Here is a 19,262-nt window from a genome sequence, read left to right on the forward strand (position 1 = left end):
TGAATGCTTCACCACTCTGCTGCCATTAATATCTGGAAAATTACTCAGGTTATGATCATCACCTCCTCTGAAATAAATCCACACAGTTCCAAGCAGGCAAATGGAGTTACAAAAATGCTTTGAAGGGGCTTTAATCTGTAGGATTGATTTCAGAAAGTTATTCTCCTTCAGAAAGTTATTCTCCTTTTTTCTACTGTATTCAGCATCTCCAGTCTAAACATGTTCCACACCATGTTCTCAGAGTCAGTCCAACTCCCTGGTGCAATAACCAAATATAACCCATTTGTCACTTATTTCTAGTATTAATTAGCAGCTTGTTCATTTAAAGCAGAAGGAGAAATAAGTACAAACACACAAAATAACACAAGAGCTTCATGCAAAATTCATCAGCTCCATATAAACATCTTGGGTGCCTGGTATCAAGTTTCTTGGAGCACACAAACTCCAACAAATACCAACATCACTGATGCCAGCATGAATATCTATCTACAGAATCCTATTAACTTCTGGGTTATCAATTAAACAATCCTGTTTACTTGCAGCCATCTAAAGAGAGCTTTTATACCTTTGGTTTTATATTCTATGTACATTTTGATGAGACTAGATAATCCACATAAGGGAAAGCCAAAGAATACTACAGAGCAAATGCCTCTGGCTCAGGAAGTTCTTGAGTCTTAAAATGCTGTTGGCTGGGAGAATACCAAATAACATGTTAACAGAAAGAGAACTCCCTTAGAAAGAAGTTAAATGCAGAAAGATTATTACATCCTTGTAACTGATACACAGTAAGAATGTAAACTTCTAATTATTTGCCTTAAGTTAATTAGTCTAAGTTTTCTCAAACTTCATCATACAGCTTTTAGGATTTTGCATATCAGGTCCCTTCATCATTTCCTCCATCATCCCTCTCTGCCACCTGCACCACTCTTGGTGTCATCAGTAATCACCTTGAAACATTTATCATCAAAATGAGGAACGTAATTATCTTCAAAACTCTGAGAAACCACTTTCAGTTCAATACACAGAATCCAAAACATAGTATTTCTTAATTTCTTTAGCTACAACCTCTAGAATTAACTACCAGCCATCTGATGTTGCACTGGGCTTCTTTATTTGCCCTGTAGAGCCTAGAAGCATGACCCTCTGCCTAAGTTCATTCTGTATATCAAAAATTCAAACTTTTTAAAGAGCTGTTCACAACCACAAATACAGGCAGTTGGGACACCCTTTCTCCTGGCATGACCACAAGATTAGTAATCTCAGCATGTATTCCTCACTGATTTTATCAAATACCCTTTAAACCCAATGTGGCAAACATTGCTCATACACTTGGTCTCCTATTCCACATGAAAGTTGGCTAAACCTTTAGATTGCAGAGAACCATCCTAGATTTTGACACTTCCCAACTATCTAGTAGGCAGCTGTTTCTTTGGCATTGCATTATACATCAAGCTTACATGCAAGAGCAGTATCATACCATCCTGCAGATGCTGCCAACATTAGAGTTGCATCATTTTTTCACTTCCCAAAGCTTTTATGACTGATTCTGCACCCTTTTCTTCAACACTGTAACCAGATGACACAGCAAAGTCAAATGATTTACTATTAGTATTATTCAACTGGCTCACCAGATAACTGTGATTTATCCAATCAAATATGTTTGGAAAGCAATTTGCTTTTCAGTGAGGACACGAAATGTTGGCAAAATGAAGTCCTTGGCCAAAACCCATTATGACACATCATTCACATATGCCAACTTGGAAGAGCTGTTGTGTACTATTAAGTACTGAAAGTATTTCTTAAGCTTTCAGTGTAAAAATTGCCCATATAACTCATTTACATATCATCTACAATTTTAAATTCAAAATTCTGTATTTTGTTCCTCCACTTAAGAAAACAAATTTCTTTGGGCCCACCAAGTAATTTCACCATCAAGTTTATACATAAAAGCTTCGCTTTTCACTGTTTCTGTTTTCACACAATTGCCTCTCATATTTTATGTCCTACCAACATTGAAGCTTTTAGGCTTTATGCACACAGTATGTAATACAGAAGGCTAAAACTTGCATTGCAACCTCTCTTTATATTTCTTCAAACACTTTTTAGACCTGGAATATAGGATCAAGTTCAGTGGAAAACCACCAAGATGGTCACTTGGCTGAAGCACAGTGAAGAAAGGTTCAGGGAACTGGGCTGGTTCACCCAGAGAAAGGCACGGGGCAGGAGCTGATAACAGCCTTCTCATGTCTAAGAGGAGACACTAAGAAAACAAAACTGGGCCCTTGTTGTGCACAGCAGAGGAGAGACTGCTTTAACTGAGACAGGCAGAGGGGGCTTACAAAACCAAATCAAAGCCCTAAGTGACCTGATCTAAGTTGATGCTGTCCCTTCTTTAAGCAGATGGTCAGACAAGATCACTTTCAGTGCAAATTCAATTTTGCACAATTCATTTAAGCTGAGGCAAATTCCAGAAACTGACCATAACAACAATGGGACTGAACTACAGGAAAGGCACAGCCAAGTGAGGAAAGCTGCAGGAATCATACCAACTCAGTGTCACCTTCCCCACTTCAGCCACACAGGCTGTAACTGTGCTCCTGTGGCTGGTCAGGCACCTTGCAGCCACATCATGAGCTCAGATCCAGAATTTATGAGGTCTCACAGCTTAAGTTTTACAGCTTAGGAAAAAATCCTTCACCTTTCTCCCTTAGTAACAGGTTGATGCGTTATATATTTCTCCTCTCCTGAAATACTGGAGTTTGGCTACTGCCAGAAAAAAGGACTGCACCACACTGATACTGTTCTGGAGCAGTCCAAGCAGGATGCTTCTTAGTATTTTGAAATAAAAATGGCACAAAACAATTGCTTTTTCACACTTGTCAGGCTAGATATATTATTTAAAGCTATTCTAGATCATTGTAATTTTAAATTCAACTGCTTTACTGGAAGTATGCTATGGAACAAAGTTAAGAATGACTGCTAAAAATTGTTTTTTCTGGAAAAATCAACGACTTTTCATATCCTGTATTTTTAAGTGCCATGAACTCATTTAAAACTGTGACTTAAATAAAAATCATTACTGTAAGCTCAGCCCACGTGCCTGCTCTTAATAGTATCCATGGTTGCAGTGATGCAAATTTGCCTACCTACATCAAACCAATGTGCCCACATAAGGAGGAAAAAATATTGTATTAATCAGTATTCTTTGCACAAGATTTGGGCAAAGTAAACCAGTTCAAACCCTTGAAGACAGGACAGAAATTAGTTTAAGGAACTGTTGTGACTAAATCTGAATTCTGAATTAAGCAAAACAGAAATATCAAAGATCATATTACAAAAGACTTCTCAAATCCACTAGAAAATTCATCTTACTGGACAAATTCTTCTCTTTCCTAGACAGAAATAAAGAGTAACAATGAATTGTTTCAAATATGCCTCCACTCAAGGTAGAGAAAGGGGAAGCATTTAACATTTTTACTAATCCTATCATACATTACATTAATGCTGATTTCAAAATTGCCATACTTACATGCATTGATTGTTCTTGAGATTTTAAATACGGATTTATGCACAAAACCAAGGAATGTACTTTTCATTAAACTGCAACTTCTGAGTAATTAGATACACACAGCTACACAGGGAAGCAAACAGTTCTTTTCTAAAATAAACTTTAAATAAACAGCTTTAGTGGAAGCTACAAGGTACTACAGCAGCATTTAGTTAAATGAGGCCAAAACTACACAAGAAGCAGGCAGGAAGGATGAAGTGCTGATAACTCCAGGTGGAAATTCACCATCAGTCTAACCCCATGTAAGCCTGAGCTGTGCAGAAATGATCTCTCCCTCTCCTGTGCAACATTTCTGTGAGCAGTCTTACTTTCTTAGCACCCACAGAGCTAGGCTAATCATACTAAAAAAAATCCTTTTTTATTCACCAAATGTTTTCTGTTGGTTTAATTTTCCATATAAATTGCCTTTCTGCTCTTAGACAAGTAGATATGTGAAAGTGAACGAATGCACAAAATAAAACTAAAGTTAAGCACTTTAGTTATAAAAATGACAGCTCTGTCTCTGCCTTTTCAAAATAAGTGCAGTAAAATTAAGGTACGTGTCAATATAACTGAAGTGAAGCAATCAAGATCAAGTTCCAATCTCACTGTACAAAAGAGAATATTCTAAAATAAATAAAGCCGAAACACCACAAATTATTATCACTCAAACATGATTTAAAAGGGTATATTTAACTACCAAAAGAACTGTGACAGTTCAGACATCAGAAAGACTCCTTTGCTAGTGAGAGACAAGGTAATTTCATTCATTCCAGTCGACCTTTGCTTCCTTGGTCAAAAAACCCCGAAAGCATCTTCTCTTTTATAAAAGCTATCATTAAATCCAATCAATATTCTCAAGGATGTTCAATTTTATTCTATTTCTTGAGAAGGAGAAGCTTTTATAAACAAATTTTATGGTTTTAAATCATCCAGAAGAATGCTGGAAGTTAAATCAGTTTGTCAAAAAAAATTTAAACTAGTAACTATCTTAACATCCAGGGAAGGGGAAGAATACAGAACAAATTTACTACTTGAAGGAAAATATAAAGCCTCCAAAAAATCAAACTCACCAAGTCAGTATTTCACAAGCACAGTACTAATATATTATGTTTATGCATCAGATTTTATCTTTAGCAGTTACAAGTGGACTGCATTAAAAACAAACTTACATAAAACTTTACCCTAGCACAGAAGTATTGCCACTAGGTTATCTGTGTGTCTTCATCTCAAAGCAGCAAGATGTCAAAATAATAAAGTATCTTGAAATATATCCATCCCTAACACGACTTGCCAGATTCATCTTCTTCTCTTTGATGATTATTTTAAACATGTCCTGATAAAGGTTATGTAAAACATCATTTGGAATTTCCTATTCTTGAATAAAAAGCAAACTACTATTTTAGCACATTTAAAGAGAGTGAATTTTTATAAAAGAGTGCCTTGCTGCAGAACGAAGGGGAAAAAAAAACCATTCTAATACACTTTTCAATCTGTGCATAATTACCTTTTCAAGCATTAACATCTATGATTGTTCTTAGCAACAACTACAGAATTTATTTTGACGATCTGTGCAGTTAAAGGTTTAAAAAAGATCAACATTAGAAAACCATCAAGACATTTTCATTACAGGTAGTAAAAACTGGAAGAAAGATTTAACAAGAACTTCCAGGATTGTAGGCATTAATCAAAAGCTTTATCGTCTTACCTTTGTTGTTACAATGCATAAGCAATCCATCGTTTCAGCATAGCAGGTATATTTCCAAACATTTAAAAGGTTTATTTTCAGTCACAGCTAAACACCTTCTCAACAGAATGAGAAAAGCACACTTATTTAATAGTCAAAACAGTTGAGTGAGTGCCAGGTTTCCCTTTGGATTCATTCAGAGGTAGAAACACCGTGGAGAAAAAAGGAGCAGGCTGAAATACAAATGCTTTAAGTTTCATGAAAAATTCTTAACCTATTTTGGTTATCTTTGTCTGAAAAACTTAAAAGTATCCCTGCAAATATTCTACAAAAGATGTCAAATCCTGTTCCATACCAGTTAAGTACCTCTTCGTATTCTGTTTCATATACTCCTCTGTCAGGATTACCTAACACATGAGCATCACAGGGAATCATTTGATGAAATGCAATACAAAATTATTTTACAGCAAAAAATCTCAGTTCAGCTTTTCTTAGCTGGCTACAATTTCTAAAATGAAGCGTTTGTTCAAAAATAGTTTTGGTTGCAAACAAGTATTTCTCCTCTAACGTCATTTCAGCATTTGCAGACTGCAAAATAACTGATTTCCTAAGCAGTAATGAATGGAATATTCCATGTAGATCAGGGAGAGAAGAAAGTGGCAAGGAAAGAGTAATGCATATTGCAAGAGAAATGCTATTTTGAGCCTTGAATTAACCTAGAATTTCATTTCCTTTTGTAAGGCTGTAATGCAGTGACAAGGCATAGTTTGAATGCACAGGCATTGTCTTCTCAGCCTAATCAGCATGGCTGGGAAAAGTCTAACACTTGGGCACAAAGAGCCTCCTGTGTACTCTGAAACACTAACCTGACATCGGTAAAAACCTCACAACATTGATTTCCCTCAAGAGGCATTGAAAGCAGCTCGCAAACTCACTTCCCACTATCTTGTCCTATTAGGTCCCCCACTAGCACCTTTGCTGCGAAAACAATGAAGTATATTGAAACAATTCAATTAGTAATTTCAAGCTATTAAATCTTATCTGCATCATTTTGCTTTTACCCCAAGATGTACAACTGACTATTTTGCATCAAAACAACTCTAGAATATAGTGTGTATCTAGAGTACTCTCTTTAAACTTTCTGCAACTTTGCTCCCAGCTCTTCCATATACACTGGGAGAAGTGGCGGGGTGTCAGGGCTACTAGAGGGGGGGAAGGGGGTGATCTGGTATATAAGGAAACTAATCTTTCCAAAATCACACATTTTATTTTGTGGGCAGGTAATATCTTTATAGGACAAACTTGAATGGAATTTTAAGACAAATCTTATGCCATTCAACCACTAAGATGATGATTTTTACCTTGCATGTCCAAGTCAAGCCAGAGATATTTTTCATTTTTACACTGTCTATAAAATCTGAGAAGAACTTCTGTTGTCACCACCTAGGTGAAGTTCTCACTGCTACAAAGCATCAGAGGGAAAAATATGCATCTTTCAGACTGCTGAAACTGGCTGAACCCAGACAGAAGGCTAAAAGTTCTAACTTCAAAAAAGAACAAGTTAAGCTGATGAAGCATTCCCGTGTCAGAAAAGGGAAGGAGGGATTACTTTCATAGCCGAATGCACACAAGGTATCTCACAAAGAAATTCTTGCGTTTCCCAAGTATTCCTTTGTAATACTGTAAGGTTCGGAGAAATTAACTAAGTGCAAATATCCAAAAAGTTAAAGAAAACTAAGGAAATGCATTTTTAGGTAACTTGGCTCATGTCCAGTGTCTAGGCCAGAAACATCTTGAGTGACTAATACAAGACATGCAGTCAGTCCAAATGTACGTTTCTTGCACAAACAGCTCTAGGACCCCCAATAGCACATGGAAATTTGGCTTGTCCCTCATGTTCTGTCCATGAAGGGCAAAGATTAACAATCCTGCTCATCACTGAAATTTCTCTCAGCCACCTTGAAAAAGATTAAGCTTCTGCAGATTAACCCTGGCTACAATTAGCTCACATTGAGAATCCATCACTTTTATTCTCAATTTTTTTGTTCTCTTGCCTTCTTTGGGACGCTTTTAGAACTAAGAATCATTAACGTATCATTTTTCTCCTCTCCTACTTGCCACCACCCTTCCAACAAGACCCAAGAGCCATTAGTCCTGTCATAGCAAGCACATAACTTCCTTCAAGTTGCCAATGCAGACTATGAGATGTAGAAGAGACCTATCCAGAGAGGTGAGGAAAAGGCATTTCTTTGCTGAGGATTTGTGGATCAGGCTGCTCATCACAAACAAGCACCTTAAACACTTCAGAGCAGACAGAATGTCACCTCCGAACAAGCGTGCTTGAAATGTAGTAAGGCATGCACTGCACAAAGCAGAGCAGGATGCACAACCAAGCTACATTAGAGCCCTTTACCAAGCACTGCACCACTATGATGGGTTAAAAGTCCTTCTGGTAACTGTACATGGTTCCCAAGACCCATCTTCAGCTAACATTGTCCACACACAAATAGAAATTCCATACCAGTAGACCAAAAGATTTTGTGGCAAACACCAATACGCATTTTCATAAATATAGCGTACAGAGAGATAAGCACTCAAAGATAAGAGCACTATGCATAAAAAAAGTACTTCCTGACCCAAAAGCAGTTTCTGCAGCCCTTTCACGGGAAATACTGAATACAGAAGAAATAAATGTTCAAAAAATATTGACCAAGACTCAAACATTCAGGAGTTTTAGCATTTTCATAAGCAAAAATAAAACAGCTTTTTGAAAACAAATCATAAAACTCCTTGAATGAGCAAGTATGTGTTAAATTTTGGAGATCAGAAGAAAGATTTTCAAAATGAGAAATAGGTAAAAAATCCAGAAGTAAACTACTGTAATTAAAGAATTTAATAAAATAACTAAGAACCTTCTTTCCTTTAAATTGTATCGTGAGAAGGAACAGAAAGATATTAAAGAACGCACAGAAACTTGAATCATAATCATGAAATGCATGAAAAGTCATCCTTTCATGCACTGAAGAGTAAGACATTTCACATAGTGCTGTTAGTCATTAAAATAACTATTATTCTACTGAATTTATGAGAAACATTGTGATTTTTTCAATGTCATTCATTCTTATTAAAAATAAATCTTTCTGTCCTGTCAGCTTCAAGTGATCTCAGTAACAACCAGTAACAACTATTCTATACAGCTTGGCCAGAAGGAAAAAATGCATTCCTATTCACCACTATTCATGGCATTAATATTAAATAAAGGATGATTCTCATGTGAGAAACACAAAAGTAAGAAATGGGTTTTTTCTTTTCTTGAATTACTAATGAATTCTTTCAGGTTATGTTTGGCAGTCACCTTTTGTACGTTCACAGGCCTATTCTTTTTCCAGTGTGGCAGATCCTATCTACAAAGCCACCAGATGACTAAGTAAAGGAAAATTCATGCACAGATAAACTGTGCATAGAAATAAATCGTGCAAATGAAAACAATGCCTTGGAAAATACTGATTTTGCAGATAAATAATTTCTTTATCTATCCACAAATCTAAAAGTGTGTGTGGTTATTTAAATGCTAATTTGCTCTTGGATTCTATGAGAAAAGCCACACAACATGGAGCTGTCACAGGTGTAACCGGAGAAGCAGGCTCAGCTCAGCCTCACAAGGGAATGCCAAATGCCCAACTTAAGCACATTTGAGGAGACACAAAGACTCAGTACAAACACTATCATATCTGCAAGCATTTTCTCAGCTACTTTAATAAAGAAAGCACTAAAAGTGCAAGATGTCATAATTTTCATAGCTACCTTTGAATCTGGCTGCAAGATGTAATTATTACAAGTTTATAAAAAACAATTAGGGTTTTTTATTGCTTGTGTATACATCCTGATTTTATTTATTTGCTTCCGAATTCACTTCGACCAGAAGCCTGCCCCTGGAAGACTTTTTCAGCTTTGGTTCAAGACTTACATTCTTTTCTTTGTACAAACAGCCTGGATTTCAAGTATCAAAGGCAAAATACATAGCAAGCCAAATACCATTTCCTCACTGTAAAGTTAACTCAGAGAAAGCAATGAAGCTCCTGAGTAACCCAGGACTATACTAGCTGCTGAGATAAAATGACAGTACAATAACAAGGAGCACAACAATCAGACACAGCGCATCATCAAGCTAACCAGTACTGAATCTTTATAAATATTAAGGCAAAGAAGGTATTTCAACATAGTACAATAGGTCAGGGATTTTCACCAGAACAACTTGCTAATGTAACAGATAAGGATGATTTGTAAATTGAAGGTGAAGATACTGCAGTTAAAATTCAGAAACAGAAAAACAGAACTAGAGCGCCCTGCACTTTAATAATGCACTCTACATATGCAGGTATCTCCTCACAAGAATTCCACTAAGATCCTGATTAACTGCTTGATGTACCATTCCATTCTGAATACAAACTGCTACTGACTGATTAAACACAGATTTTTTTCATTGCACTAGGAGCCAGACATCCAAAATTCTTTCCTCCAGACTACATGCGCGTATCTTATTAAGAAGTCATAGAAAACTGTCACAATTTTAAAAAGGTTAAGAAGGCATAGACAATTCCCATATTGTATGGGAAAATGAAGTTAGTTTAACTTTATCCCTTTTCAAAATATTCACATTGACAGATACTGAGCAAAGCTAACACGAGCCTGCAGCAGGCCTTAACAGCAAAGGAGGTGAACAGAAGCTGTGGTAACAAAAACACAACCAGTAGTAACATAAAACTATTATTCCCCTTTGCCTGGCACTTCCAGCAGGGCATCTGGAACACTGAATTCCATTTTGGGGCCCCAAGACAAGGATTTTGATAACCTGGAGCAAGTTCTGCAGAGGGCAATTAAGATGGTGAGATGGTTTTCAGAAGCCTTGACCCTTAAAGAGAGGATGTGGGTACAGGACTTGTTCAAGCTGGGAGAGAGAGTTCAGAACCTAAAAGCAGCCCTCCAGTACCTACAGTGGGGTTAGCCAGAAGACAAAGCCAAGTCCATGTTGCATGATGGAAAAACCCTAGAAACCACAAATAAATTGAAACAGAAATTTCAGTCAAAAATATGGTGAAGGCTTTTCACCATGAGGATAGTCAAGCATTGAAACAGACTGATCAGAAAAGTTTTGCATTTCCAGTTCTTGAGATTTTCAAGACCTAGCTGGTCAAAATCCTTCACAATGTAATTGACCTCATAGGTGATACTGAGCTATTCTGTAATTGCAAGACGTTAAACAAGTTTCCTTTCCACGCTGCTTTGGCTTCAAATTTTAGCTGAAACTGCAGACATATCTGCTGTTTCCTTACTTCCTCTTTTGCTTTCTTTGTATGAAAAAAGAATTTGGCAAAAGGCCCTAGAGGAGAGCTAGCCAGTCTCTGCATGCCAGATACTAAACACATGGGCATGTGCAGATAGATGGGCAAACCACAAGTCAGACCAAAGTCCTTCAGACACCATTACCCACTAAATACAAAGGTGTCCTCATCCAACTGTAAGAGAGTCCTGATTGAGTTCCATGTCCTAAAGCAAAAAATTTCCTTTGAGACATTGCTCAGTGGGGGTTTTTACCAACATCTAAAATCAAATTATTGTGGCTACCTTTAAATTCAAGCTAAACAGCAAACATCTTAACTTCTCTGGTTTAAAACAATTAAAATACTAAAACAAATCCTACGGATTTAAAGATAAAGAATGTCACAAGACTATTTCCTTAGCAATATATTACTCAATTAATTAGGTCAGAGATTTCTAGCAGCGATTCGAGTTCCACCTCGTATTTGTCAAGCACCAAGTGTCCCACCGACAGATGGCAGCACAGATCACAGCGCAGAGCTCCCGGGGCCGCTCCCTTCCCGCACACGCTCTGCTCTCTCGCAGCGCCGGGATCTTGTTCCACATTTGTTCGCTTGGCCAGGCACACTTGAGCTCAGTATTTAATGTACACAAGGAAAGGGATGAACCACTCGTCCTTTTCAGATTGAATACATTAGTTTTTTTAAACTAGTTCCTAGTACTGAAAGGATTAACATTCCTTTCCTGCTTTATCACTGTCTTGAATCACTCTTTTTTCTTTTTAGTGCTTTTTTTTTTTCCCCCATCATTTTGTACTGGGGACTGAAACAAATAAAACTGTTAAATGATGTTCCAGGAAATATAGAGCATGGAAAAGAAAACAGACTGCTGTGAGCAGGAAAACTTGCAATCTGTAGCTCTGACTTTTTCTAATACACAGCCTATGGGGATTTCAAACTCCAGTCTTCAGATTCAGGAGCAGGAAGGAAAAAACAGAAGTAGGCTACGTGCCATGAGGAGTCCTCAGGCAACCTAAGCTTGTATACCACTACTCTATGTATATACACAGGCACACATTGCTTAAAAGTCACTCCCAAAGTCAGCTGTGTAGAAAGTTCTTGTAATTCAATCCTTAATCTCTTTAGGGGAGCATTATATTCCCACTCTCAAGCAACTCTCTCACATATACCATCGAAGTGTCAGCTGAAAGAATATTCTTTTGGCCTACAGTAACCACAGGAAAAAAATATCAACAAGGTAAAAGAAAGAGTTGAAATGCATTACTTCAAAGGCTAACAATGTCCAAGCAAGAAAAAAAAACATTCCATTCATATCACCTGCGGACTCACCAGCCTGGCAAGACATAGAATAGAGTTAAAATAATCTCAAAATGCATACAGCATGCCAATCTGCTTGTGTCTGGTTAATGAACTAACACTGAACTGGACAGCAGCCTTAAAAAGTCTGAAAAGTGAGAATTTATTTTTAAAAAGCTAGCTATGAACAAAATCAGATACACTAAACCCAAGTCTCCCCCAGTCTCTAGTAAATTTCAGAAGGCAAAACAAATCACTCGATTAAACACATGCTATACTGGAATTATTATGCCCTTGGGTTTATTAAAACCAAATAGAAAAATATTTTTTAAAATATCCTAAGTAGCAAAAGAAAGCATTACTGAAACCAAAATGTGTTAAGCATTAAAACATATATTTTCACATATTATAGATAGCAAGTATGTGGAAAATAAACTGTGAATGCATTAGAATTTCTCCTTGTATTTTTATTAAATTTTAAAATATTGAGGGAAAAGTATTGCCTAACAGGTATATAAAGAAAAAAAAAAAAAAAAAAAAAAAAACCACAAAACACAGTGACCAAAGAAGAAAGAATTAAGGTTGATAAAAATGTACAAGATTATATGCTTATGTAATAATTTTCATATATATTTGAAAGCTAAACTAAGACATTCAGATACACTAGAAAAACAAAAACTAAACCAACACCAAAATATCATTTTCCAAACTTGTTCAGCTCCCAACTTAACATGGAAACAGTATTCTAACTAATGAAATGCAAAGTAACATTTACTGTAAGTGAGGGACTGGGAGAAAAGCTTGCTCTCAGTTTCACATAAACTGGGATCAACACCAATATGTGCAGTTATGTTTTTAAATACTGGAAGTAAATCTAAAACCTGATCTTCATATACTGAAAGTCAAACAACTATGATTTTCACGAGATACTCAATACAAAAAAAATACGAAGGAAGACAGGTAGCTTTGTCATAAATGTTCAAATCCAGGCCACTTAAAAAAATAACAAAGTAATCCACACCATGTCAGGTTCTGTCAAGCAACACTGGCATGGCTACCAGACTGTACTGGAGAAGCAAACAGTGCAGCTGAGAACGCTCCCATCTCTGGTGAGCTTTCCCAAAACAGGCAATTCTTCCTTTCAATGCAATAGTGACCTTGCCATGATAATGTGCCCATTGTCACTGGTGCAGTGTTGAGGACAAGGCCTTGGATTCCTGGCAGTTTAATTGCACATGAGAAAAAAATAAAGATGCAACTTTGTAATTAAGTTACACCTTCATCTACAACACAGAAAGATACAAGGACAACGCTACACTTGTATAGAGCTGGAAACAGTTTCTGCAGGGGGCTAGAAGCGAACAATCACAAAGCCTGGATTGAACATCACATACTATTCCCCACTTCAGACATCTCTTTCTCCTACAGGGGAAGCACAAAACGTCCTACAGTGGCAACATCATAATGCAAATCTCACAGAAGCAAATGCCTGCTTCAAGTCCAGGCTGCTACAATTTGGAGTATATTTACTAGTAACAAAATGGTTTGGTAGGGATATGAATCCTCAATTCCATTACATTGTTCCTAGGCGCGATAAAGGGATGAAAAAAACCCCAAAATATTTAAGTCCTTTAAGACCATTATGTTGTCTCCAAAGACCTTCAATAAGGGAGAGTGGCCATATACTATGCTATTCTGGTGCTAAGAAAACCATTTAAAATGCTTTTGTAAGTTTGTTTCTATAGTGTAGGCCTAGCACATCTTGTTTGTATAAGTGCAAAATATTATCTTTTTCACATTCTATAAATTCAGGAAACTTCTCTTTCCCAATTAAGTGTTCAATTCTTTCAAGCAGCACCAAACCTTCCCAATCCTCACTTCTTTCCAGGCTTTAGATCTTTCATGTCAATCTCTTTTAAGCACTGAAATTAAACATCTTTTTCACCCCATGGTACCTCAAATTTGACAATATCTCCAGCAAGGCCTTATGCAGACAAAGTAGAACAGAAGCGTTTTACACCATACTTATGTCAATAACATGTTCTTTTCATCTATTAACATGCCATGGTTGACTCACCTTAAGACTGAAAAATTACCCAGACCTTTTCTAAGAAACCAACTGTTTTGGAATCAAATGCAATGACTCTCAATTTGCCTCATTAATTTCTCTGCACACGCAAACATGAAATACATTAGAACCAGCTTATTTCAAAACACCTCAGTAGACAAAATAAGCCTTGCCTCTCCTTGCCTACATCTCCTTTTGCTCCTACTTCTAAGAGATGCCATTCCCACAATACCTGCAGAAGGGGACGTTCTACTGCTCTAAACCTAGATTTAAATGATGGCATACAGGCAAATATTACAATGGCCTTGTCCATGCTGTTTCTCATATAACCTAGCATTGTCCCATTTCCTCCAAACATGACAGTTTATTAAGGTGACTGTGATGACAGTGGCCTTCCCTATGCAATTTCAGATAATAGATTCCACAGAGACATTCAATTTAAATTTTAGTAATAATCTTGTGTTACTAAGATTCACAAAAAAAAAATCAAAGAAAATAATCTAATTTCCACACTGCAAGTTCAACTAGAATTTTAATTCCTCAGTGTTCAATTACTTACAAGCCTGAAAAATCCAGTATGCCTAGGCTGCTCAGTTTTTTCATGTAAAGACATTTTAATAGCTGTTCTTTGCGGTATATAACTCATCCCTTGTCTTGGCTGACCTTTTACGTGCTGGCCATTTTTTACTTTCCAGAATACAAGTTTTGGATTTCATTTACAATTTGCTTTAAAGCATTCCTGATGTATTTCATGCTACCTTCAATATGACAGATTTGAAAAAAGCTAGCATGAGCACAAGCACTTTTTTTAACTGTACAAACTCATTAGCACATCACACACTTATGATCTGCAGCTAAATGAACCTTCTTACACAGTCCCAACGGCCCCTGATAAAAGTTCACTCCTTAAGGCATCCCAGCCACTTTTGCTGAGCAGTACAAGCTCCTGAGCTTCCCTACAGGCAGCAGCACCAGTCCTACAGCTGATCTCTCCCAGCGCACCTGAGCTCTATAATCATTTCATGAAAATGGATCAGCAAAGCACACTGCCTTCAGTTACTGAGAAATCTGCACACTTTTTGCAGTGCTGTCAGTTTCCAGGGCACACTTCAAACTAGGTTCACCTCTCTGGGAACAAATAATAGTTCTGATGTGAAAATATTCAAGGAACATTTTAAGTTTAAACTGAGCAGGGAGATTTTGTTTTAGTGAAAAATGTACATCAGTGTACATTTTCCTGATCAGTTTTCTCACCACTCACTAGTGACAACTGGCTGCATGTAGTTTTCAAAAACAAGTCCTTCCAGAGCACAGATACAGAAGTATCAGAGAATTTCTTATAATCAGACTGAAAAGATTACTAATCAGAAAGACACAGCTTCACATTTCCCAAATAATTAATGAAGTAATGACTCAAGAGTCACAAGTATGGATGAGTATATGCGTACTAAACCTGTCAGTGAGGCTCCGAAATCAAAGCATAAATCCAATTTAATGGTCACTTAATGGTATATTTGACAAATGAGTTTATAAATTTTTGACTAAGCAAAATGCATACATGTTATTAAATGCTTCAATAATTAAATCCCCTATGACTATTGATCTTAATAATGTACATTTTCTTTAAAAATTAATATTTTATAAAATGTAGGAAACTTAGAGAACAATGTCGAACTAATAGTCTCAACAACAAAAATAAAACAGATTTCTATATCATACCTCTACACTGGGGCTAAGGCTGCTTGGCAATGTTTCTGACGTCACTGTTGTGCTTGGAAGGCTGGAGAAGTCCCAGGTATTCACAGGCTGTATTGGTTCAGATGGCTGAGAGTGATCAATGCATTTTGGATTGTCCAATAAGGTCACTTCGTAAAATTCTTGAATATCTAAACATTTAAAAAAAATGTAGTTAGGCTCGATAGTTACTTTAACATTCTGATTTTAACTACATCTTCCTCCTGCAAAACAAATCAGATATGGCTTCACCTGTCATGGGTGAATTCAGAGGGATCACCAGGATCACATGAACCTCCCCCACCACACACACAAGTCGCTCTCTGTGCCCCCACTCACTCTGGACTTCTGCCACCAATCCCAGGAGCACAGGCTGCAGCAGCAGCACATGAAATAACTGCAGCGGAATAGTGGAAGGGACGGGTGTCTATGTTTCAAATTCTGCTGTACAATCTCAACTAATATAGCCTTCTGTTAGCTGAAATCTACTGTTCAAGGGCAATATTAGAACGTCTATTTTGTACATGTTTCAATTAAATGACCACAGAAATAGAAGTATACTGATGAAATCAGCAAGAGAGAGAAGCTGCAAGAAGTTAGGAAAGGGAAAATCGATTAGGATAGGTCATCATCTGATTTTTCAGTCTAAGTACCAGAAATAGGATGAAACTTAACAGGATGAATTACCAGTCATAGTCATCCCTAAACACATACATTTAATGAAAAAAAATCAGAAAAGGCATAGGCTAAGGGAAGGGCAAACAAATGAAGTTGTCCCGTAAAGCTTTTAGTCTCTTATTCAAAGTAAAAATCTGCTAAACAGATTTACAAACTCTTGATTTTTAATTGCACCAACTTCAGAGAGGATAAATATACAAGCACAGTAAGCCAAAGGTAATAAGACCCAGCTATTAGTAAGGAATCTAAGCTGCAGTTTTGTAGCTTTCCAGCAACAGCCCAGAGTCAGTAACAGAGGCACAATAACCAATTCCTTTATAGAGCCACCCCACAAAAGAAAAAACACACAACTAAGAGCTGCAACTACTGTTGCTGGCATTCCAGTCTTAGGGGTTCTTATAGACACTGTACTTCTGCTTCTACCAGTTCAGAAAACTGAAATTCTCAAATTCCATTTGTATATTTCCTCTGAGCAAGAGTCAAAATCCTACCAACAGCTTACATTAATTTTTAAAGTTATACTTGCTCTTAGAGCTGCTGATTGGAAGAAATAGCAGTGAGGGTTGCAGAAGACGTTAAGTGACCTAGATATACAGGAGCAAAGCAGCCTAAGAGATACAAATTGCCTTTAAATCTATCTTTCACATTAGCTCCCTCAGTTGCAAATTTGTCTTGTAGCTGCATTAACATCAATACATCAATCAAGCACACCCAGTAAAGATTTTTTTTTCCTCCCCAACAGAGAGTACTTTGTGTATTAAAATAGGCAGTGGTGTATGTTGATTCTATAGCTGCAATCCACAGCAGCCAAGCCAGGAAGATCACTACATTATTTATGGGAAGGGGTTATTTGTGCAACTGTTTTGCAACAGAAATCTAGGACACTGATTTTCAATTCTGCTACTGTTCTTTTAAGTCCTTGCCAGTGGAGGTAGCCATTTATTCCTCCTGCAGAACTCTCATTTCAAAAAGCATAGCACTTCCCATACCTCACCTCCACTTCTCCATGGAGGACACCAGAATAGACTCACTACTGGAAGATGGCAAGACATGTATGCACTTAATGAGGGGATTAGTTTCTGTTTATCCTGGATTTGCTCCAAATCCACAAAGTTTCTAGAAACTTGATGTCTATATGATAATATCTACCTTCTAAAAAAAAAGTTTCCATTTTTACTACTCAGAATACAAACATTAAGTATGTACAAGCATGGGCAAGCTACCTATGAACTGTGAACACATTAGGTCCTCAAGCTGACAATTACACTTTTATAAAGCCAGAAACCTACACTATACTAAATTAAACCTAAAAATTCCTTCTTCTTGTCTACAGCTATACATCAGCTCACAAAAATATTTCAACACATCAACACACTTGAATATGTACTGAACACATGTTAATGATGTGAGGATGCACTAGCATATGAAAAGCTCTAACATTTTCCTAATTATTACAAATTGTGTAAAAGTAAAATACTAAATTTTATTTGTCTTTATGGTGAGATTCCCTCTTCAAGCTAGAATGTACTATTTTTACATTACAGACTTTTTCTCCCATATTAATTCCAAGAGAGATTATATCTCAAACTAAGTTACACAAAACTGATTCAAACCAGGTATCACAGAACACTGAAAGAAAACACAGATGGGGAACATGCAGAAACTAGAAGGGAACATTAAAAGAACAGCTGAAACTTGAAAAATAGGGGCAGAGTTTTAGGAATCCAAAGTGACAAAAACTGATGAATGGTAGGCAACAGAGAAAACCATCCTGGAATTTGGTCTGCTTACAAGTAAAACCACATTAAGTAGGCAAATCAGAAATATGTTTGACAGCACAAAGAATAAAAGCCTTTGCAAAGCAAGTGACAGACCACCAGTTCTGCAATTGAGGACTCTTATGAAAAAGAAAATTGTATTTCTTAGCTTATTAGTAGTGTGAAAAGCTAAGGAATGGTGACAAACTGGATTTTTTACTTTAAAAGAAATTTGCTGGTATATTGTTCACCTCTTTCTCATATTCCCCACTCATCTTAGTTTTGTTCTTTGTTCTAGGCTTGCTCACCAGTAACATGATACACCAGAAGCTAAAATCTGCTCACTCTTAAAGCAAACGAGTTATCTGCCAAATACAAACTGAAATCCAAATCCACTTTACAAAGGAGATCCAGCTTCACTAAAAACCACAACACAGTAATTAAAAGAACAGCAGAACTGCAGAAATAAATTCTTTTCTAAAATATATTTGAGGGCACTTCAAGAGACTACATCAATTCTGTCTAAAGAATCTGCCTCCAAGGACAAGGATTCTAACCAGCAACATGACACCACTCTTTAAGCAATTTCTTCCCTGCTCATTAGAAATCAAACATAAGGCGTCTGCTTATCATTTGTACAGGTATGTGCAGTGCCTGCTACTTTTTGCTATATATTCAGTGGGGAATACTTGTAATCAGGATAACTTAAGATCAGTGCATGTTCTAAAAAAATCTCATTGTGATCACTTATGCATGACCCTTTGGATAACTGTAACTTTGCACATGAAAGATGGGATAGCTATAACAGCATTTTCTTAAGGGAATGGTGTAACCCTATATACAAGGTGCATTGCTGATAACAGGCCATGGGCCTTGTGTGAAGTGAATAGCCAGGCCTCTGCACTTGTCCTGGCCTGCCCAGAGCTTTGCTTTAGCTTGTCCAACCCGACTACCAACTATCTAAAGACCAGGTGACTCATCTAACTTGCATGGCTTTTACTTAGCTTCAGACAACTGTGTGAGCTAATACCTATTTCTGTAAATATTTTTATATATAACACACATCAATAAATATTTGCTACATATATTCCATAAACAGTATACATAAATATATGTGAAATCATTCAGTGTTACATCATACAATTGTCCAAAGCTA

At 36.9% G+C, this 19,262-nt stretch overlaps 1 protein-coding gene across 11 annotated transcripts in view; it reads right to left on the reverse strand.

Moving 5' to 3' along the window:
* The window catches only part of DLG1 (discs large MAGUK scaffold protein 1), a 146,365-nt gene that overhangs the window by 116,142 nt on the left and 10,961 nt on the right, over positions 1 to 19,262 (reverse strand). For 10 of the 11 annotated variants that reach the window (XM_066193307.1, XM_066193301.1, XM_066193302.1 and 7 more), the window contains exon 3: positions 15,657 to 15,823. In XM_066193307.1, coding sequence (XP_066049404.1) covers positions 15,657 to 15,823 — 167 coding nt within the window. Of the gene's footprint in view, positions 1 to 5,255; positions 5,452 to 15,656; positions 15,824 to 19,262 lie in introns of those variants that run through there. The other variant, XM_066193305.1, reaches the window with a different exon arrangement.

The sequence above is a fragment of the Chamaea fasciata genome, unplaced genomic scaffold, assembly GCF_029207755.1.
Source record: "Chamaea fasciata isolate MVZ Bird 193981 ecotype frontalis unplaced genomic scaffold, bChaFas1.0.hap1 SCAF_11, whole genome shotgun sequence".
Classification (NCBI taxonomy): Eukaryota; Metazoa; Chordata; class Aves; order Passeriformes; family Sylviidae; genus Chamaea; species Chamaea fasciata.